At 35.0% G+C, this 22,972-nt stretch overlaps 1 protein-coding gene across 3 annotated transcripts in view; it reads left to right on the forward strand.

Annotated features, from left to right (window-relative positions):
• Positions 1–22,968, forward strand: part of LOC136764313 (microtubule-associated tumor suppressor 1 homolog A) — a 94,793-nt gene extending 71,825 nt beyond the window's left edge. For all 3 annotated transcript variants that reach the window (XM_066718256.1, XM_066718255.1, XM_066718257.1), the window contains 8 exons: positions 4,812–4,878; positions 12,874–13,088; positions 14,160–14,265; positions 14,622–14,695; positions 15,243–15,338; positions 16,564–16,680; positions 17,764–17,861; positions 18,505–22,968. In XM_066718256.1, coding sequence (XP_066574353.1) covers positions 4,812–4,878; positions 12,874–13,088; positions 14,160–14,265; positions 14,622–14,695; positions 15,243–15,338; positions 16,564–16,680; positions 17,764–17,861; positions 18,505–18,721 — 990 coding nt within the window. In that variant the 3' untranslated portion in view covers positions 18,722–22,968. The remainder of the gene's footprint in view (positions 1–4,811; positions 4,879–12,873; positions 13,089–14,159; positions 14,266–14,621; positions 14,696–15,242; positions 15,339–16,563; positions 16,681–17,763; positions 17,862–18,504) is intronic.
• The last annotated feature ends 4 nt before the right edge of the window (positions 22,969–22,972 follow it).

A 22,972-nucleotide genomic window follows, 5' to 3' on the forward strand; every position in this document is an offset into this window, starting at 1 on the left:
GAAAACTTTTAATCTTAGCAAAAGTTATTATTTAAGGATCTGCGAGGAAATCTCTGACTAACAAAATGGCAACTTCCAAAGTGACAGATCTTCCAGATTCCTTTCATCACTTTGCCATCATTAAGGCATCTAAATATTGGGTATAGTCTTTTAAATTGGTGTTATGTGCTTGTCCTTTATACTTGTGAGTTTGAAGTAGCTGTCCAGGAGATTTCAAAGCCGTATTAATACAAATTTCAGGGATAATGGATCAATATCTAATCATTTACTTGAAATAAAATACCCATTTATTTGTTGGCATTTCTCTAATGTACCTTTTGGTATATTTATTTATGTTTATGGTCATTTTAGGTTGCTGCAGTGAAAGGTCTGTGAAGGTCTCTTCTAAAACAAATCATAACAGCAGTGATTTCATTTGGAACCACCTTTGTGGATTTTGGGCCTAAACACTAATATACATATGAGATCATGTAAAATAGATAACTGTTTTAGAAATGCTTGCCAAATGTCACATTCAGAATATGAAGCAATGGTTTTTGCACACAATAGCTTGTTATGAAGAAACTATGGTTTTAATTTTCAGTTGTGAAATTCCACAAGTATGTATGTATAATACGAAAATCATGGCAGTGTCAATTCTAATTCTTTAAATGGTGATTACATTATCTACTTCTGCATGATCAAAGATGGAATAAGCTCTAGTCCATGCTGTTTACAGGCTTTGACACCTTCTCAAATATATATTTAGTTGTATAATAAACAAATAAGCTCTTAATTTAATGGCATCAGGAGCTGACGAGGTATAAATGGAGTATTTATCCTAAAACAACCCAGATACTTTGATGTTCAAAAGGTTCTGTAAATCATTTATTTTTAAGCTACATTATGCTTGTGTATTAAGCCTCTGGAGAAATGAAAGGTTTGGGATGCAACTGAAATGTCACTGGGCACATATATATATACTGATATACTGGGTTAGCTTGACTAGTAGTAGTGGAAGGCTGCTTCAGGGCAGGGTAGAAACTCTCTAATGACATCAGAGCTGCCTGTTTTACCAGTTCTGAGTTCAAAGAGAGAGAACCTGAAATATCCATCACCTCTCAAGATACATATTTATACTTTTGGAGCAATAAAGTTCAAACTAGTGTTTCCATATTTTACTCTGCTATTTTACTCTCCTATATATCCATCTACCTAATTTGATTTTAACCATCTGAGGGTTTATGAATTGTATATTCAATCAAAATTCAAGAATGGAGGTAGTTATTATTAAAAAAAACTTTTCTGTTATTAGCAATAACGTATATAGCTAGACAGAAAAAAACAAACCGTAACCAAACTGCATTGTGATCGATTGAACAGAACATTAAAAAAAAATTCTATGATTTTTTTTAAGGGGTGGGGTGAGGAGTCGAGGGACGAGAAATGATCATAATTATTTGTATTTTTATTTACCTTTAATAAAGGCCACTGAATATTAATGAAGCCACGCTGTGAACAAGAGCGTTGTCCTGCTGGGCGATTGTTAATGGCCACTGGGAGGCCTGCCCCATAATTTCTACCTCAGGCTTGCCATCTGCTCGAAAGATCTTCGTGTCCATGCTTGTTTTTTTCACCAATAGCCTAAAGCAGTTATTTTACATGTTACAATAAATAACTAGTCTCCACTTAGTGTTTGGACTGTAATGCTGGCTTAGTTATCCTTGCTTTTGTGAATCCGGCCTGTTTCAAAGTAGACATTTAAGTAAGTGAATTATTTGATAAGAAGATTGGGTCAATGTAATGAAATGAAACAAATTTTTCAAAGTATTACAATAATATCTGCAAATGATGGGATAGGTGGTGTTAGAGAAATTATGTTTGTAAAAACTGCTTTCAAAGAAATGGGAACTACTTGAAACAATACTAACTGAAAAATAATTGTGTTGATTTTGTTTATGGCTCTGTGTGTTTTACAAATCAGCACAAAGCTGGTGATTTAACCTTTAATTCGTTTGGATCTGTTGAAGGAATAGCTCTTCATGGTTACTGTTTCTTTGAGAGGTACTCCAGCTGTTAACTTTGTGCAGGTTCCTGCTGAAGTCAGACTCAAGTAGGTGGGGGCAGCTTTGAGTTCCACATCACCTGTAAGCTGTTTGCTTGATCCTATCAGCATTTGGCAAAAGAAGTACCACAGTTTATGTTGTAAATGCTCAGATCAGTTTCTGTATAATCCTGTATGTCACTTTAAAGTTTTAAGTGGACAAACTGCTTATTTTTAAATGCATTTGTTTGATAATATTCAGAGGGTGGTAATTAACTGTTTTCATGTTTGTTTTAGAGGGGTTGAAAGTACTTTCATATATAATTTTCAGTTTTATTATTATTTGTATTGATTTTTATAGTAGATATGTTTTCTATTAGTTTCATATGCTGAAGTGGTGGGAATTGAATTGTGGTTCTCAATTCCAGACTTAATTTGAGATTATGCTTCTCAAAGTATTTTGAGAATTATTTGCTTTTCTCTGCATACCATCTTGTATATTAAACTAAAGAGCAGAGTTTAAATATTAATTGTAAAATACTGAATCACAAATATAGCTATACACTACATAGTGCTGATTGCTGGATTAATGAACCTAAACCTTGAATTCAATCCTACTTGATTTCATACTCTTCACTGGTTACATATTCCAAATTTAAAGATCTGATTTTCAGACCATGTTATTATATTAATAATGTTTCTCAAGTGATTATCCCTTTTCCCCTTTAATTGTTTTGTATTTCTACAATGTTTTAGACTGAATTAACAGATTTTGATGATAATGATGAGTCAATAGAATGTCTGACAAATTTGTACTAGGACAGCATGGTTTTCATTCTTGTGAATACAAAAACCAAATGTCAGTGTTTCCAGTTTTTAGTCATTGAATATAGCCCATCTATTTAGCAAGACTGTTTTTCTTCTTAACTGGAGGCTTGAGTTGCAGATTTTAAAGCATAGTCTTTGAGGAATGTTAACAAACTGCACAGGAACAGCAACTTAAATCAGATTAAACTATGAAAGAATGCTTTGTAAGCACTTAAGTGGATTTACATATATGCATATAGAATTAACATGTTAATGGAAAATTGTATGCTTTTTTTTGGTTTTGGTGATTTCCATTTGAGTGATTTATGTAAAAACTATGGCAATCAAATGTAGTATTTTGAGTTTAAAATTGTTTTAGTTTTTAAGTATTGAAAACAATATGTGATGTAGTGCACTTGGGTGTTAAAACCTAATTGTGTTCACTGCAGAGATGGGGATTAAAATAAACAGCACTTCCATTATCTGTAGAGAAGGTCAATGCTTGTTCTCCCACCATTTCAGTAAGTGGTAATCGATCAGTCTGATGTCAGGCTCCATTTTTTCGTATGCAAAGGGCTGTGGCTTAAAGTAATCACAGACTAGCTATGCCAAATGCAGCTTCTGCAGTCAGCAGGGGCTGTCTTTTTAAGGCCCTCCTTTTAGGAGCAATACGGCAGGCAGTTGCAGCAGTGGGAGGCAGGGTCCAATGGAGCTGCTTGTGGAAGTCTCTTGAATGTAGACAGAGCAGTTTGTGGATGAGGACCTTCCACCTGCACTCGTGTGTTGCACATTCCTCACCACAGAGCCGGGGGAATACGGAGCCGGGAAAATGGGCTGCTCTGGCAGCAAAATGTGCCTTTATACTCCATGTGCTGGGAAGACGGTAACCACTTCTTTGTTTTAGCACTGCAGCTGAGCTCAGATGCAGGCACTGGATACAAGCATTCTTCCACCTTAGTGGCTGGCCAGTTTGTTCTCAGCTTAAACTGTTGTTGTAATGTTTTCTATGCATTTGTTTCTGTTTATGCATTATTGCTGAAGAGCAGAAGGGAGTATTCTTGAACAGCAACCCTTAAATATCCCAGGAGGTTATGTAAGGCTCAGAGAACTCAGAACTGAAAGGTTGTGAAGCTTTGACTTGATTTAATGTATGTACTGGTCGTGAAAAGAAAGGGGAGACTGGTGGGCTTCCTGTCCTGTCTCTGCTGGTCATTGTAGCTGACTAAAGTGCTGCAGCCTGATGCTGAATAAGCTGGAATAGGTTTGCCCCAGCTTTATTAGATAGCTCTGCTTTCACAGTGATGATTGCTTCAGTGCATAACCTGCAGTGCTACAGTCTTTGTAAATATCTACTTGAATTCCTTTTAAACTGACTTCAGATTTCTTACATGTTTTTCCATTTTTCAAAACATTTTCAATGTTATGATGTCTGAATATTCATAGAAAACAGTCACAAATAATTCAATTTTAAGGTTTCCATATGCTGATTTTATAAAATGCCTCAATAACTATTGTATAATAAGTGTCATCTTCCACTTCCATTAAATTACCTCTGCGACAAGCTTAATTTCATAACCGTGTCCTGCACTGCGATGTCTTTATTGAATTTCCTGTAGCCCAAAGTAAGACGGGAAAGTGTGACTGCAAAAGGGGTGTAGCTGCCATTCAGTCTATAATATTGTTTGTGAAACATTACTTATAGTTAGGGTTGTAAAGCTAACATAAACAGTTCTTGTTGAAAGGATTAAAGCACATAAGCAGTTGCCAACAGATGTTTTTGTAGTAGGAATCTTATATAGGTATGGTGCTGAAAACATTTAATCTTTATATGTATTTATATGTGTGTATGTGCATATATGTATGTATAATTAATTTTAAAGCTTTGTGTTGGCAGAAGCCTATAGTTTTGTACAGCTGAATATTTGTTCAAATATGTAATACTTAAACTATTTACTTAGTAACCAAGTGTTTTCTTTCACAGCATGAAGAGGCCCTGAAGCAGCGCAAGGAGTTATCACAGGAACTTGTTAACCTGCGAGGAGAGCTGGGTAAGGAAAAATATATATACATTTAAAATACATAGTAGGTCAAACCTATGGGCTCACATTGACAACCATACTAAATACAACTGAGAGAATTTGTATTAATGGTTTATTTACAAGGAAATGTATTAACCTACTCAAAAAAAAATGTAAATTTTATCCTTTCATTTCACTGCAAATATTTTGTCAAAATAATCTCCTTTGTTAGTAGTGAAAGCTGCACATGCTTCTAGGCAGTCTATCACACACGTGTAGTAGGATGTCCATGTGTGTTGTCGATTGTATACCTCCCAGTGTATATTGATGCTAATTTCACATTTATTTTCACTCTTCTGATAAACGTATTGCTATTACATTGAAAATGTGATGCTTGACTTGCTAGCTATGTCAGTCTTGTTTTGAATTTTGTATGATTTAGTTTCTTGGTCATTATCATGTTGGAAAACACTTGACCCATAAATTTGCTGCCTTAGGAAGGAAATTATTTTAATGTTATGTTGTGTGTGTGTGTGTGTGTGTGTGTGTGTGTGTGTGTGCATGCATGCATGCATGCATGCTTATGCACCAGCAAAGTAACTTCAGATTTTCATATCAATTCCTCCATATTTTACCATTAACTAGACCTGTTTCTTACCGTTTCTTTTTGGAGATGGAAAATTTCAGTTTCATTCTACTGATTTTACTTTAGGGCACTTTTGATTATGATTTCCTGTCCTTTCTAGGTGTTTTTGATGTTTCCCTCAAACAAAGGTGTTAAATCTGCAGCTTTTCACATTTTACATTGCTAATCTGCAAAATATCAGTGTTTGTTAGGAAGGGATCAGGCTCAGACCAACCAGGGTCTTTTGGGTGTTTACCTCTTTCTTTGAGACATGCTAAGTCACTTACCTTAGACTTCTATATTACAACGTGGATGTGGTTACCGTTACATCCATGAAGATTTAGTATTGTTTGGGCTCCTTTAAATGTCTTTGGATGGTACGAGAGTTAAACCAGCATAAATTGGCTATGCGAGATGATTAGGAATAATACAGATAATTAGATTACTGAAGCTTTGTGACAATGTGGTATCTGAAAAATATGTATGTTTTCAGTAGAAATATATGCAGTAAAATGATAGCCAAACAGTTACTCTGCATTTTGTATAAGAAGGTTAAATAAAGGTTGTATAAATAATTGTATCTTGATCCTTCATATTATTCCACTAATTGTCAGCGTGACCACATCAATGTTCTGGGTTAAGCAAATGCTTTATTCTTTGAATAGTGAATTATTTGACTTTATAGAAGTTCAAAACAATCATGTGGTGTTGCATACAGAGGAAAAGGTAAATCCTATCCTCGGCTAATTAGTTCAATTGGCTTATGTTGCAGTCACAAGTCTGTTAATAAACCATTTCAACACTAGCAGTAGTGTTCTTGGGTGGGTTTTCAGTACTTGTATGTGACTCCCATTTTTTTCCACCCCAATTCAAAATGTAACGCAGTGTTAGTGAGAACTAGGATGATTATTGGTCCTGTTGTCTGGTAGATCACTCAGAATTGAAATTCCCCTGGGCTTTGTCAACCTGACCCCTGCTCTCACAACTCAGTCTAACCTAACAGGGCCTCAGCACAAGAATGTCATACCAGTGACTGCCTTGCATTTCCACAGAAACAACGATTATAGCTACAAAATACTACTCATTACTTGCATATAATTTACAGCTGATATCCTGGTTTAGGTCTTTCAAAAAAGATGGTGGGTACTGTGTGTGTACCCTGATGTTATGTTTACAAATTGTAACATTGTTTTACTACTATTTAGTTTTATTTTAGCCTGAAGCTCTGCACGTGACATTTCTAAATGGTTAATCCATGTTTATCAGTTTAGGAACAATGTTTTTTTTTTCTTTTCTTTTTTTCATACAAATTAAATACTAATTTTGAAACTCTCATACTGCCAAAGCCTGAGACGGGCAGTAACTGATGCAGAAAAGGGTTTATCATCCTGTAGACAATTAGTTATCTGAATGTTTCTTTAGTATAATTTTCAGCATTTCCAGTGTGAGCTTCTAATGAAGTCACAAGTTTGTAAGAGACAGTGCAGGGTTCAGTACCACTGGCTTGTGCCCAGAACAATCATGCAGAAAGCCCGAGGTGATATTACTTTCCTTTGTATCTTACACGTGCATAATACAAATCTGTGTAACCACCACAATCACAGTTCTATACGAGTCATCAGTACCTGTGACATTTCGGCACTATGCATCACATTATACATTAGAAGATCATTTTGCAGCTCTAATTAAGTCCCTTGAATTCTCATAAGACCCATAACCTTTTTTTGACACACTTCTTTGGAATGAAAGGCACTCAACTAAAGCACAAGCCACAGCCTGACCACACATCCTAGTGATTCAGAGAATGCAGTAATGCCTGTAAGCAACATAGTAAGGATTTCGGTAGGATTAGTTTTTAATTGTCTCACAATTGTTTTGTTTTTTTAGTTTGTTTTTTTATCGGATATTGAAGTTTTTATTTAAATTTTAGATTTATTCAGCTTGGAGAGTGTTAGTAAATGAGTGGTTCCTTTAAGTTATAACCAAGTGTGTTGCAGAACATGTCTAATAGGTTTCCACACCAGATGAAAAAATTAAACTTCAGAACAAAAACATGCAAATCACATTCAAATGTTCATATTACAAAAGAGATGTCATACCCTATGCTTTTGTTTGTTTATAAATCCTCCTAGGAACAGTTAGAACTTCTCAATTATTTGCATTGTATACAGAAGTGCTGGAAGATGTTTAAATTTAAAGAGTCACTGCCTTTTTGAAGTTCTGTATTGCCAAAGTAGTATTTGTGTTAATTGCAGAAGACAATCACTTAATATTTGTCATTATGTATGTAGGCATTATATATATATATATATATATATATATATATATATATTAGTGCTCTGCAAACTACTTTTTATTTAGTTAGCATTTTCTTTCACTTGCTCTTTTTTTTTTTTCTACTCATGAACAGAAGCATATATGACCAAAATTGTTATATATTTAGTTTTTAATTACATTTTACAATAAAGTCTTGTAATCCATCATGCAATTACTGAGTTCAAGCTCTGGACTCTCCATTCTGCTAGTTCACAGAATAACATGTTCCTGATTTTAGAAGAGGACTACAGAGCTCCCTGTTTCTCTCCTCAGCCTGCTTTTAAATAAACCATTTCAATTACATCGCATCTCAAAAGACAGATTTTTCCACTAATCAATATATAAACAGTGACATCTATTTTTGTTGTGTACAGTAAGTCGGAAGGTATAACAGACTCGTGTCACATTGTCACAGCAACTCAGTCTTTCCTGAAACATTGCTTCTTTTGTTGAACTGATTACTCATTTGTTTATAGTTGACAAAAATGGTTTCCATGTCAATAACCCCAGAATGGGAATCCGGGCAAAACATCTGTGTCTGTCACAACCAAACCGAGAAAAGGTTTCATTATAATACTTCTTTTGTAATGTTTATTCCGACATTTCAGAATACAAACACAAGTTGATAACATATCTGTATATGTCCAGTTTTAGCACATCTCTTATCCAGGAATACATTTTAGATCCTTCATGCTGTAGTGTTTCATGTAAAAAAAAAAATCTAAGAAAAAGATGATGAAATGTACACCAGGTAGCATGTTTCTTAAGGTTTATAGTTTTGCATCGGTATTTAAAGTGCTGTCGAGTCACACACTGTGTCCCCCAGGGTTTAATTATTTTTGGTTATTCTTAAAAGTTCCCATGCCTTTGAAGTTGCTGTATTTAATTTGTTTTTGTCAGCAGTAATTTGAGACTCCGATAGTGATCATAAGACCATAATGCAGCATTTAGTTTTCTATGTTCCTTATCCATCCTCTCTAATCACTAATAATAATAAAAAAAAGTAATTGTGGTTGGTATTTCTACTTTATTTAAGTTTTTTTAATCTTACTACTGCCTTTAAAATGGTTAATTCAACAGTAATGTAATCTCTCGGTTCATCTGAATGTTTTTGGCAATCAAATTCACCACACCCAATTTGGTCATTTTAGTCAGAGAAGGAGAAATATATTTAATTTGCTCTGTTAATGCTACTTATTTATTGAACTTTCTTATTGAGTTTTGTTAAAGTTTTTGGAGATGTTTAACAACATTTATAAAGGAAACATGGTTATTTTTAGTTTGAAACTATGTATTATAATAACTTAAATAACTGAGGTGACCACAGTGTCTGTTCCAAACACTTGCAATTGTTTGTGTAGTGCTAATAAACTGATAGGTGCTTTCACTAGCCTCTTAAAGAAGACAAAAGTTAAGCTGATACATTTAGGTGTGGGTCCACAATAAAGAGTAACAAATGGCTTTATACAACTGTGAACCTTGGCGTCTTTGTAAAAGAATAGTTTTCAAGTGCACAAGACCTTAGCCTTTGAGTACCTGCAATATGGGGATAGCAGAGTTTTTGTATTTACATTTCTCAGTAAATGTTGTAACTTGTTGTAGTTGCCTTTTCTACATCACCTTTCTAAATAAATTAGTCTGTTATGTTGGGTATCTTGGAAGTATAGTCTATTTACGAGCATAGATAAGAATTTTATCACAAAATGGAAAATTGACTGGATTGATATGCAGAATTTACACCCATACATGGTGTAGTTCTGAAAATCTTGGTATACATTTTAACTAAGGTTTCATTTTATAAAAGTAGAAACTAATTTAAACACATAGAACCAAGGGATTACATAAGGATTATTTTGGACCATGCTGAAGGTCATAACCCTGTTTTATCTTCAAAGTCCCACATTGTACGTTACTCTCAGCTAGCTTTTGAAGCTGCCCATCTAATTTACTGGACTTGGAGAGGGCTTGCTTTGAGAGATGGATTATTATTATTAAATATTACTTTTGATTCATTACTTTTGTTCATTGATATCTCAAAGTGACATGGGAGATTTTATTTCAGGGTTTGTAAATGACGATTTTAAGTAATCCTCAAACCCCACCTGTCCCATTGTTAGTAAGAATATGTTTTAAGTTGAGAATGTTGTAAACAGCTGTTCCAGTTATGTCATCACTTGAGCTGGAGCCAGCAGCTTTAAATCCACCCCGGGTAGAAAATCTATTGCAAAACTTCGCTTTGGCTGCATTTCAGAAGCAGCAAGGCAATACTAGTGGTTGTCCTAGAATGGGCGTAAGTTAGTTGTGGCAAAAATAGTGAGTGTGATAGAACTGTTATTTACAAATAACAATAAAACAAAATGTACCAGAACATTTTTTTTCTTTCTTTTCAAAATGAAAGTTCAAGACATTAGAAACAAAGAGAAATCCAACAGTTCTAGCAGTATGACTTCAATGCTCTTAGCCTTGTAAGGCATAAGTGTTTCCTTCCCTTCTGTTTAATTACAAAAAACTTTGTGAAATCTGTTGTTAATATAACATTTTATTGAGCTTTCTTGGGTATTTAAGGTGATTGTTTTGTTTTGGACTGATTTTATGAGCCACAGCATTGCATAACGTCTGTAGATATTTTCTGATTCTCCTCTAATTATCAACTGCAAATAGTCAATATGGAAATTCAAGAAACTTGGCAAAATATACCAGTTACTCAAATAAATAAATCTACAAAGGTCTCTTCTCTAAGATCTATTTATAAAGTAACCTCTCAGGATTCACTTGTGATACTGTTGTTGCAGATGTCCTAGTTGTTGTCAGCAAACTGTTTGAAGGTGAAACAGTATTTAGTTTATTCCTGGCACAGTTCATGAATCCCTGATTGAGGGATCACCCCACTTGGAGCTGAGTGTCAGATTGTCATAGGTCATTTCATGTCTTTAACAGCCCCTCAAAGATATTGCCTAGATAGTGCTGTGGCAGAAGCACCATATATAGGCAGGCAGGGCACATGGCCTGTTTTATCCAAGTGCTAAATAATGCTTTAATTGAATCGGTTCTTTTAATATAATTAGTTTATTAAAGCTTTTTGCATTTTTCTTCTTCCTTAAAACATTTTTGGTATTGGTATTATTGTGGTTTGTTTTAATGCCCAATTTGGCTCGCTACATTGTCCCCTGTGCCTAATGCAGGGGGGGATGCAGGCATTATTTGTATCTGTGCTTCCAAGCCATCTGCTTCTTTTCACAATGTGAGTTTACAGCACAAACACCAGGGACAGTGGTGAGGAAGAGTGCAGTAATAACACAGGTGCCTGGTAGGGTCACATGCTGAGAAAATTCTGGTTCCTTAAGCACACCCCACACTGGCAGCACTCAATCAATTGTGCAGAAAGTGCCAGTCATGGTTGGTCTTGCCACATTCACACCAGCCCCTCCTGCAATATAGGGTTAAAGTCTATCAATGTGATCAGAGACATTTACAAATTGAGTGTCAAGGCCTGGCAACCTTATGTTAAAATATGCTCCTCGGGGGTTAACTTTATTTAAATTTGTTTCATAGTGCCCTCCCCAATATCTAGATTGTTTTGGTGCTGTGTTTCAATAAGCATGAAGGGGGAAACATTGTCTTAAGTCTACCAGCTGCTTAACATATCTGAAAAACCTGCAAAACTGCAAAACCTAGAAGGAAAAGATCTATTCATTAAAACCATCCAAAATGAAGTTTGTTTGAACTCTACTTTCCATTAATAGTGTTGTATTAGTGTAAATGTACATATTCTCTAGGCCATATTTTATATAGGGTAGACCACTTATTTACACAAAATTACACGTTACACATTGAAAAACATTGAGTGTGTATGCAGGAAAATGAGGATCTGGACAAACAACTGAAAAGTGTTTTAGTAAATCTAGTGTACCAATATGCTATGAGATATAGAAATTAAATAAAATGTTCCATGAAAGTCATTGATGCATTGTTACCTCACATATCAAATAGAAAAGACATTAAATTACTGTTTGTTGATTTTGGCTCCTTTGGTTAGTTGTTTGAGAGAGCAGTTGTAATTTTCAATGCTAAGTTAAGGAAATTATACTGGAATTTAAGAAACATGATCACACATGTTGCAGTATGTCTAGTAACGCTACCGTTCTGCCCAATATATCTCATTGACCTGGTGTGACATTAAAATGCAATTACAAACTAAGTCTGACATAGTTTTGATGGCTATGTAACTTTGTTTACAAACTCTTTAATGAACAGGTTATTTTATTGTAAATGTTTTTAGTGTTGCCAAGCAGTAAACATTGAGATTTGAACATTTCAGTCATAGAATGAATAATATTAATTGGGACTGAGCTGTATACATTAAATATTTTGTGAAGTTTCCTTTGTTGTGGTTACATCTATGTAAAAATAATTCCCCTGCCTTGGTGGTAATGTTCTTCACACCAGTACTGTAGTGCAGTTACTAAATGCTATCTTGCCAAAATACATCAGAGCACACAATTTTGTTTTTATGAAACTCCGCGTTGCCTGTTGAGTAGTTCAATTCTCTGCAGTTTGTCAGCCCTGTCAACGATCACCTTTGCCTCTTCACCCTCACTTCCCCCGTTTTATCTTGCAGCCCTAAGTACACTTGAATGTGCACTGTGTGATAGTATTATTCCTGTCCATTGTGTTTAAAACATGATCCATTTACCAAACTAAAGTATGCCTACTGTCACCAGTTTTAGATGACTGCCACAGGTTTTATTAATTTAACTAATATATACAAATGTTTTGTTTTATTCACTTTTATGTTTTTAATTTTGTAGTTGATTTTATAGCCATATGGATAAAGGTGTTTGTCAATTTGCAAATTAATATAACAAAAAAAAATCTGTGCTCTACATACACTGCAACTGGTCTTATTATTTAGGGACGATAAGTGAGTGCTAGTAAACCCGAACTTATTGCACGTCGAAAGCTGTCAAACATCGCCATTACTTTCTGAAAACACCTTCGACAAAATCAATGCAGACGATGGTCTTGAGCTTTGTGGTTGTGATAGAGTAACAGCTAAGGGTGACGGGTGTGTGTTTCTTGCGCAGTGAACACAGCCACCTCGTGCGAGAAGCTCGAGCAGGAGAAGGATGAACTGCGGGTGGCCTACGAGGTGGTGCTGCAGAAGGTGCAGGACCAGCACCGGGCCGAGCTGACCGAGCTGGAGGAGCGCCTCAGGAGCTTCTACTCGGCCGAGTGGGAAAAGGTCCATGAGGCCTACCAGCAGAAGGCAGATGAGATGAAGGCCCAGATACAGCAGCAGGTTTGTCATGGCCAGAGCACCCAGGATGAACATGCAGTTAATGTTAATGCAGGCTCTAGTTCTGTCCTAATTGTTATCTATTAAATAAATAGTTATGCTTTAGTATTTGAAAACCAATATTAAAGGTCCTTATGGATTCCATATGTACTCGAGTAACTACAGATATTATGAACGTCTGATGGTGGATTATATTCTTTCTAAATTAAAACATATTGCACATTGATTTCTATACTTAGGTTACAGCTGGATTAAAGTGTGTCTGGAAGATGTAAAGTGTTCCCTTGGCTTCTCCCTTTAATATTGCATGGTCGGGGAGGGGGGGGAAGGAATCTTCAAAACAGTACCTACCAAAGCAGTAAGAAAATATATAATAATAATGACAGTGATTTATGAAGGTGTAATTGTTGCAGTCTTTGCAGCACATACTCTGATGCATCTCATAATAGTCAATTATGGGATTGTAATAGTCAATTGTAAGGTTTGCCTTAACCGCAACAGAAAACTATTATTCTGTCATGGCTATAGTTCTCACAGAAGACAGCGTGTTGAAACCTGCTCCATTCTTTAAAATCACCCAAGTTATTTATCAGCAGCTTCAGCGGATGTATAGTGACATAGCATATAGCCGTCTGTGGAAATGACAGACAATACAAACATTGAGGTGTTCAATACGATCACAAATATACTGAACACATTTTAATTAGATTCATAATAGTATGCCTAGAAGAGTATAATATACTATTCATGCTGTACTGCATTTAGTCTCATATGTTGACATCCCAGATTACATACAATGTTTATTGTTATTATGGTTTAGCGCTAGTCATGCTTTTGGTTTTATCAGTCGAGTCCTGCAACATTCAAGTCATTCCAAGTGGCACTGCGGCTCATTGACATATCCATGTTCTTAAATGCCAAAAAAAATAATGGAAATGGGGATGAATGTTTATTGTGTTACCTTATAGTCACAAGGTTCTTAACATACTTTAATCTACAATTATAAATTGGGTTCCCAGGTAGTGAAATTCAACAATCTTCTCAGTCCTAACAGCCCTTCTTTTTACCTCCTAGGTTGACGATTTAAGTTCAAAGCATGAAACTCTGAGAAAAGAACTCCAAGCAAGCCATTCTGAGCAGATTGAGCTTTTGAAACAGCAGCATGAATCGTCCTTTGAAGGCAGGTTTTGTTTTCTGGAGTATGATTTTAATATTCTTATGACAGCTGTACGTTGTACGATATACATGTTTTTAATAAATGCTAGGTGTGTTAGTATATTTTTTCAAATCAATTAATGAATGTGCACAATCTATTGATTATCTAAAATGACTGCCTTGATACCAAGTCATGGCTTAACTCTCCATAGCAGTAAACACAACAGTTTGAGTCATTAACTAGGAGGCTTCAAACAGTAATTTAACAAGAGCATGTATGCAGAGTAATCCTACATTGCACTGAGCACTTCTTTTGTATCTGTCTATATATGTATATCCATTTACTAAACATAGATCTTGTTTTTTTATTTTTTATTTCAGAACTAAAGAAAAGCAATGAGTTGGAAAACCAATCTCTTGAAAAATCATTTAAGGACACTGAATCATCACTATGTGTAAGCTAGTGGGGGGGGAAGAGGGAATTTAAATGAAAACCTGATTTAATAAAAAGAGGCAGAACTGAGTTTTCTACTCCACATAATCATTACCAATTCAGAAATAGATTACCATTTAATTAAAACTTAAATGACAAATCTGGGAGGGTTGTATTTTTACGTCATATTTGGCTATTGGGAGACATTTGAGGTTTTTAACAGGCAGCAGTAATTTAAGTTCCCACTGTTTCATAATCTCAGTGAGAGCAAGAAATATAACCTTTTCCAAACTAATTATTTACATTTTTATTTCTGCAGCTTGTACTGATTTAGATGTGATGTATCCGATTTAAGGGGAAAAAGCATGTAAAGATGATTAGGAAAGTAGTTGTTTTACCAGATGTTCTAGCCCTTTTGAGTACAAAGGTCCCAGGTCAACCACAAATCATTTTTATTACCACCAAAGGAGAGCCTATTGATGTCTTTTTGCTTACGCCAGACAGTTTGGTTTAGGTATGGTAGGTCAAATCAACATAACTTGTTAAATGACACAAATGTGCTTTTTTAGGAAAAAATACAAGAACTAATGACGGAAAATAAAGCTTTACATGAGAAAATACAAGCTGAAGGAGAAAGGAGGAAAGCTTTGGCTGATAAGAACCAGGTAACATCTTAGATTTGATTACTCATCCTCAAGAAATAATCTGACAAAACCTTTTTTTTTTTTCATTCCCCTCTCAAAGAGTTTTTATTGCTCTTAATAATTTGCTTGGTGACAAGTTTTTAAAGTAATGTGTGTCTAACGACAGAAATTAATATACATTTTTTAAATTCAAATGATTTAAGACTGAGATGTGTGTCCTAGAGCACATATGATCTACTGGGGATCCACATTTCTCTCAGAAGCCCTGTTTTCATAAAAGTGTTAGGAAAGTATTCCTTTCAGGATAGGAACAAAGCTCTTCCTGTACAAAACGTGATCTTGATAATTGCTAGTACTCCTTCATGTATTCAGAGTTGGTCAAGCCCAGTTCCGCCTAGCAAAATAATCTGACTACAAAAAGATCCTTGTCTGTGCCAAGATAATCATAATAAACACGTCTACCGGATATTTGCCTTTTTCCCTTTAAAATAAATCTCCTTGCTAATTTTTCAAGCATGAAAGTAATTTTCAAAAAGTCATCCAGGTTTCGATAGTGTAGTTATCCAACAGTAATGTATACTGCCCTCTGCTGGATCTCACAGGAAGCTCCTTGATTACTGTGTTTACAGGTAGATAGTGTGTTGTTTGTTGCATGTTGTTTTCTCTGCGTTGTGTGCTTGACAGACATTTTGTTCCTGGAGCGCTTCACTCGCACACATGTATTGTCTGTGAGGAATAATCTGTCACTGCCAGTGTGTCAAGTTCCCATATTTTGAAGGGTATAGTCTTCTCCTAGACCAGTGGTACTGGTGATCCAACCCTTAATTGATCCATTCATTTGCTTAATTGTTTATACAAAGTTTAGGAATTCAAGTGATCAGGCAAATTATTAATTACATTAATTATTAAATTAAGTAATTAAGACCTTGGTTATAAAGGTCAGCAGGAGGAGTTGGTGCCCTGGACCAGAGTTGAGAACCACTATCTTAGAGTATGAGTTCAAGATTCAGTTGTACATGTTTTGTTGTTTTTCTTGCTAAATTCAGCTCATATATTAACATGTTATGTTTTTGGTAGCGTTCAAATCTGTACCTGACTTACGATTGACTGTTCTCTCTTCATTGTTGTTTGCTTTGTTCTTTCACAGAAAGGAATGTATCCAAGGATGTGAAAAAGAGATTTGACGAAAGCCTTAGGGCTGTTTTCGAGATCCCAGGGTAGTGAAATGTTCTGTTTTCCGTTTTAGAAGGACTCCCACACGCTGTATCTGGAACAGGAACTGGAAAGTCTGAAGGTGGTTGTGGATATCAAGACCAAGCAGTTACACGAAAAGGATAAGAAACTAATACAAATGGAAGCTCTGGTCAGTATTGTTTGTAAAAGTGGTATTGAGGGATGGGAGGAGCAAATCAAACAGACCAAAAAAAAGCAATATTCTGCAGCACATTACACATTCATTGTAAACTTCATCCTAGACAGTTATCCTTGTCAATACGTCATGTTTTAACAAGCTGTTTTCCTTGAGCCTTATTTATTTGATGCTGCAGAGATTACAAATGCTTTCACAGGAAAAATCTAAAGCTATAAAAAACATTGAAAGTGATGTCTCTTGATTCCAAACTGTCAACACTGGAGAAAAAACGTTGACATTTTGCCTGAAAGCAGAGATTTTTTTAATAACTAAGGCATCTGTTCCTAGACATGTTTGGATCCATTTTGATGCATAGAAGTATTCATACTCCAGAGAATCCTTGACATTTTAATAGCCTGCTGGTACAGGGCTACAGTTTGATAGGATTGAATGTTAATTCCTGTTTCAGCAATACTTAATTCATCATTTTATGAAGGTGCTGGAATTAACTTTTGTCTGTAGACTTAAGATTATGATTGCTCTCATATGGAACATATAGTTCTCAGTCAGATTCTGCCAACCTTTTTCAGTGTTTATAATAGTAAACATTGTGTATTTCAACAACAGTACTGTTCACCTGGGCAATCGGATACTATTATAATAACGAAATCATCCATATTTCACCAAGAATCATGTCTCTTTGGCATTTCCCTGGCTTGTGTTGCCAACTATAAACTTGGGAGTCTCTTGTAGTTTCAGACATAGATCATTTTTATTTCATTTGTCTGTCTTAGGCTTTTTTTATTGGTGAAAGTGCTTTCAGACTGGCAACCACTCCCTTGCTTACTGGAAACATTTTTCATTGTTAAAGTTTAACTATAACATTTTGTTGAAGTGCATGTTGTTTCCCTAATATACAAAAAAGAACAGAAATTAGACAAAATTAACCAAATGATCAGTACCACAAGGATTTCCAAGTATTTCAATTAAGTGTTCTGTTATTGTGTAATGTTCCATTAGAAAAAAAGTGAATTAACTGTATTTAGCTGGATCAAGTGTTTCCTGAGACTGATGTGGCTTTCGATTACTCCACAGATGGAACGAAATGTGAAGCTGGACGAATGCCTTACAAAGGTCCAGCAAGAAAATGAAGAACTTAAAGCAAGGATGGATCGGCATGCAGCACTATCAAGGTAGTGCCTTCTCTTTACTGTTCGAGGCCATTTGTTCCAACAACCTGTACAGGCCTTTTGTTTGATTTCCTTTGTAACTGTAAAGTGTCAGTTAGCTTATCTTATATTCTTCTTAGTTCGGGGTTACTTTGATTATTTATATGTATTGGGAGCTAGAGAAAAGGGATGGAGGACTGAAATAGATTGATGGCTTTCTTACATACAGCCGTTAATCCTAGCCATGCATGGTATCGGTGGGTGCTGTGTCTAAGCTCCTGTTTCTATTCTGTTGGTATGACTGAAGAATGTAAGTCTTGGAGGATTTGTAAGTGTCCTCTGTTCTCTAGGGTCACCGGTCAGTCGGGAACATTTTATTTTCCAATTGAGTTACAAGAGGAAATAAATCTGAAATAATAAACAAGTGTACAGACTGTGTGTTGTATATACGTGCTTGTCTTATGGACCACACTGAGCAAACAGCTGCAAATTACACCAGCAGGGGACTTCAGGTTATCTTCACAAAATTGACTACATTATAAATCTCCATAATATCTATATTCATGTGGTCTATGAAATAAAGCGAATTTCAAAGTCTGTATCTAATTCTATTTTTAGTATGAAAGAGAATAATTAATAGATTTCACTGATGCTTCTCTCTTTCCAGGCAACTATCAACTGAACAAGCAGTGTTACAGGAATCCCTGCAGAAAGAGTCCAAAGTGAATAAGCGCTTGTCAATGGAGAATGAAGAACTTCTGTGGAAGCTACACAATGGAGACCTTAGCAGTCCCCGCAAGCTGTCTCCTTCATCTCCCTCCATGTCTCTGCAGTCGCCACGCAATTCGGGCGCATTTTCGAGTGCTCCTGTTTCACCAAGATAACACTTGACCAGGCTTCGAGGAAGCTTTTTTTTTTTTTTTCATCTTTTTTCTTTTCAAACTTTGGACAAGCAGTGTTATTCGTGAGAAACGTGCTATATTAGCTATGTATGATCATGACACATTTTAACTGGAGGAAAACAAATCCAAAATGGATGTACTTTCTGCTGATTCTTGTACAATGGAGTAATATAAAGACTTTACAATGACAATGTCGCACAGAAGCACTTACAGAGCAAGGCCTACCTTGTTCTTTGCCTTGTTGTCTGATTTGGGGGGAAAAGGAAATCTCAGGGCCTGTAGATAATTCCTCACAGTGTTTGTAACAGTTTGGTTTGCTGAGCAGGGTTGGTGTGTTGTGTAAAAGACATAGGTGTTAACCATTAGGATGTAAGTGTTCAATCTTTTGTGTTGTTTACTTGCAAAAAAGGAGCATATATACATGAGCATATACAAAAAGAGCATATACACAAAATCTAAAATTCAAATGGAATACTTGTTACATATGAGATTTTAAAATCATTACATTGACAGCCTTTCCATTATTGTTGATTTACTACTTTTTTTTATGCATACTGTCCAGAAAAGCTGAGACTATATAGCTAATATATGTTGTTTTGGAAAAAAGACAACAAATTATAGCATATTTATTTATTTTAATTATTATTATTATTTTTTTTTTTAAGATTTTCAGCAAAACCTCACCCTGAAATATCACAAACATAATGAGTCAGAGCATATTGATTTGCTTTTCACACATCCTAAAACTTGGAAAAGTCTTGCTTTTGTGGCCACATTTCACTTATTTTTTGTTATTGTGTGATATCTTGCAAATTAGCTTTTTGGTGGGTTATTTTTTTTAACAACAAAGGCAAAGTTGGTCTCCAGAACCTCTTAAAATAAATGAGCAATTGCAGCTTCATTACTCATTTATGAAGAAATATTTTTAAGTTTAATTGTTTTACAGTATATTAATTGCAGAACAAAATGTGTTCATAAACCGTAGTCTATTGCTATTTAAAATCAATTGCTCTAGGGGTTTCTTTTTGCATCCTTCAGTGTCAGTGGTTTCTCCAGCCCAGCTACTTCACAGTTCTGATCCAAACTGTATCATTTGTCACCTATATCTGTACAATTCTAGTAGTTTGTTTGCAAAGAATCCTTTTTTTCTGGTCAGTATATGTTAAAATCTAGAAATGTCTTTACTTCCTCAGTTAAACAGGGGTAATGGAGCAATTGTTGAAGGGGTCAGTGAGTACTGGAGAAAAATAGGATAGCTAGGGTTAACAACGGGACCAATGAAACTGCTGCGCTGCCTGACTGTCGGGACAACACTGTGTTTCACAGATTGCGGGCCGAGCTCACTGAAGCCCCAGCCTCGCTGTATTCTGGTTATTCTCGTAGAAGCTTTAATTTGATAATTTTCAAAGAAGTCATTAGAGTTTATTGAAAGCTTACCTTAATTAATTGATTTTAAGGTTATAGAAAGTTTTAATGAATAAAGTCAATCTTGTGGATTTTGAAATGATTGGTGTGTAGTTGAACTGTTCAAAATATGCAATTAATAAAGTCATATAAATATATATATAAATATTCCAAAATTGTGCTTATATTTTTGTATGATTTAATTTATTAGTTTCATTTTAACATGCGTTCCAATTGTAAAATAAAACTGTAAATTCCCAGGCCACGGGATAAACGACTGTCTACAGGGCAGTCCAGCTTCCATTTTGTAGACGTAGTCTCTTTATATTTAACATAGTTTTACTGAAGAAAAAATCTAATTTTATTAAAAAAAAAAAATTGCAGTTAATTTTAGATTTTTGTGCAGGAAATACATTTCCGTGCTCATACCATTACATCTTAGTTTTTCTAAATACACAAATTTTAATAATCGGTAGATAACCACTTTCAGTATTTTAAGGTTACTCACAAGTATGCTACGTATGTCATTTTAATGCTGAAAGAGCATATATATGTGCACCTGTATCATGTTAGTGCAGGGAATCTGAACTCTGAAATGTTATATTTTGTCTGATTTTTGTGTTTTTAAATCTCTTTCTCTCTCACTCTCATATATGTATAATATCTCAATTCAGTTGCATATACAAACGTTAACGAAACAGCTTCAGTTGTAATGTTGAAATCTCTAGTTTCAAATTCTACTGATGGAAATGAGCATATTTTACAAGCTCCAAACATTTGAATTCACAAAGTAAAGTAAAACCAGAAAAGCTGACACTTATATATTTACAGGTTTAGCCAGAAGTAAAAAACTGGGTGGAAAAACAAAACATGCAAATGATTCTACCCTGTACAAGAACCAATATGACTTTGTCATCGTGCAGCCAAAGCTTAACAAAATGGCAGACATTACAGCGAAGTTTTTTCTCTGTGCAGTGCCAGTGTATAATGAGAACAAAAAGTTTTAAGTCTGTATCTTAAGTTTTCACTGAATTACCTATTACCTACATGCCAATTTCTGTAATTCAGTTGTGTATTACAATTTTGATTTGGTTCAGGTCCTAGTCTAAGTGCTTGTTTGTTATGATGATGAAATGATACAATGACATTTTGTGACATTTTGGCATTACTTCCTTTCAACATTCCCAGTTCTATTCATATTGGCTATTGTTGTTTCCTTGTTCATTGTGGTTATGGAGACTTTGGCTTTATTTATTGATGTATAGAGACATGTAAAGTGAAGTTAGATGCACATTTGCCTTTTTGAACCACACGGATTCATATTTTATTTTCCATGCTGGAAATTAGTGTTTGTCATTTTATTCTATTCAGGCTTCATTAGTAACAAAACATACGTATTGTTTTTAATCTGATAAAATATGAATACTAATTGAAAAGCGGACATATCATCTGCCAAAGGAAACTTTAATTCTTCAATTTAGTTCCAGGCTTGCAAAGTTGCCACTGCACAATTGGCTCCCAGAGGGAAGAGTCATTTTGCATGTTGTTTTCAAAATTTAACTTTTAACCAGAACTATGATTAAAAAATTTACTAAAAAGATTTAATCTGCTGAAAACATACACTATTCCAATCTGGAATACGACTTGGTAAAATTGTTGTACTTTTCATTAGTCCATAGCTCACTCATATCTACTTGGAATTCTCTAATACACCTACTTTGATTAAAAATTTAAAAAATTAAAAAAATCTCTGATCACTCGGATAAAATACATTCCTGGGGAAAATGGAAAAATAGTAGTTAATCATCCATTAAGAAGGCCTCAATTGCTGCATGTGATTAAAGACAGGATTTGTTCCATTGCATTTTACAACCCTTTTAATTTAAGTAAACCATGTGTTTACCATGTAAAAAATTGAGAAACTCCAATAAGAAACCCAAAGGTATTCTTGATTTTATTGTTTCACTTACATTTTAAGCCACATGCAATATTTTCCGTATAAAAAAAAAAGCCACATACAAATCACAGTATACATGTTTTTCCTTGTTTCTGTTTCTCAGATCTTGAGCTATATTGTCCTGCCATGTATTTGTGGTTGTTCAGAAGGGCAAAGCTTTTAAATAGCTTTTAAATATTTAAAGTGAGCTGTAAATGACCTTATAAGAAATTGTAAATTAATCAAGTGCAATTAAAGGTGTATAAAATACATCCTAAAGATGCTGCACATACATACTTCACTACTTGGTGTTTTTTTTATTGTTGTTCCTTCATAAGACTTGCAAGACATGCTGAAAACGTTCGTTCACATAACTGTAACGTAAGTCTCTTGGTCTATAGCTTGGTGATATTTGACAGGAAGCTATAGGTCAGTGGGTTAAACTTGCATACCAATATAAATAGTGCAGTTTTTCATAACCAAAATGATTATTAAGTTGTAATTACTAAAGAGCAGTAGCGTAGCTCACTAACATACAGTATGCACCTACGATGTGTAGGATTGAAATATGTGTAGGTAGAATGTTCTCCCATCATGCATCTGGCTGACTGCACTGACCAGGTTGAAGGGACACGAGCTTATCTGACGGGGAACAGTGACTGTGGCATGATTGTTGTGTGAAGTGTGTCCCTGATTTCTACCCACTGACATTTCCACTAATGTCTAACACTTCTGCACTTGACACCACATGGAATATGTTTGATGATTTTTTAATTCTCAGAATCAATTAATTGCAAATGTATTTATGTCAGGAGGCATTTCAAATAAGATGTCACTTTTGTAAATGTTATCCAATGTTTTGTTTGAAAAATAAAGCACTGAATACCAATCTG

The sequence above is a fragment of the Amia ocellicauda genome, chromosome 12 (genome assembly GCF_036373705.1).
Source record: "Amia ocellicauda isolate fAmiCal2 chromosome 12, fAmiCal2.hap1, whole genome shotgun sequence".
In the NCBI taxonomy this organism is placed as follows: domain Eukaryota; kingdom Metazoa; phylum Chordata; class Actinopteri; order Amiiformes; family Amiidae; genus Amia; species Amia ocellicauda.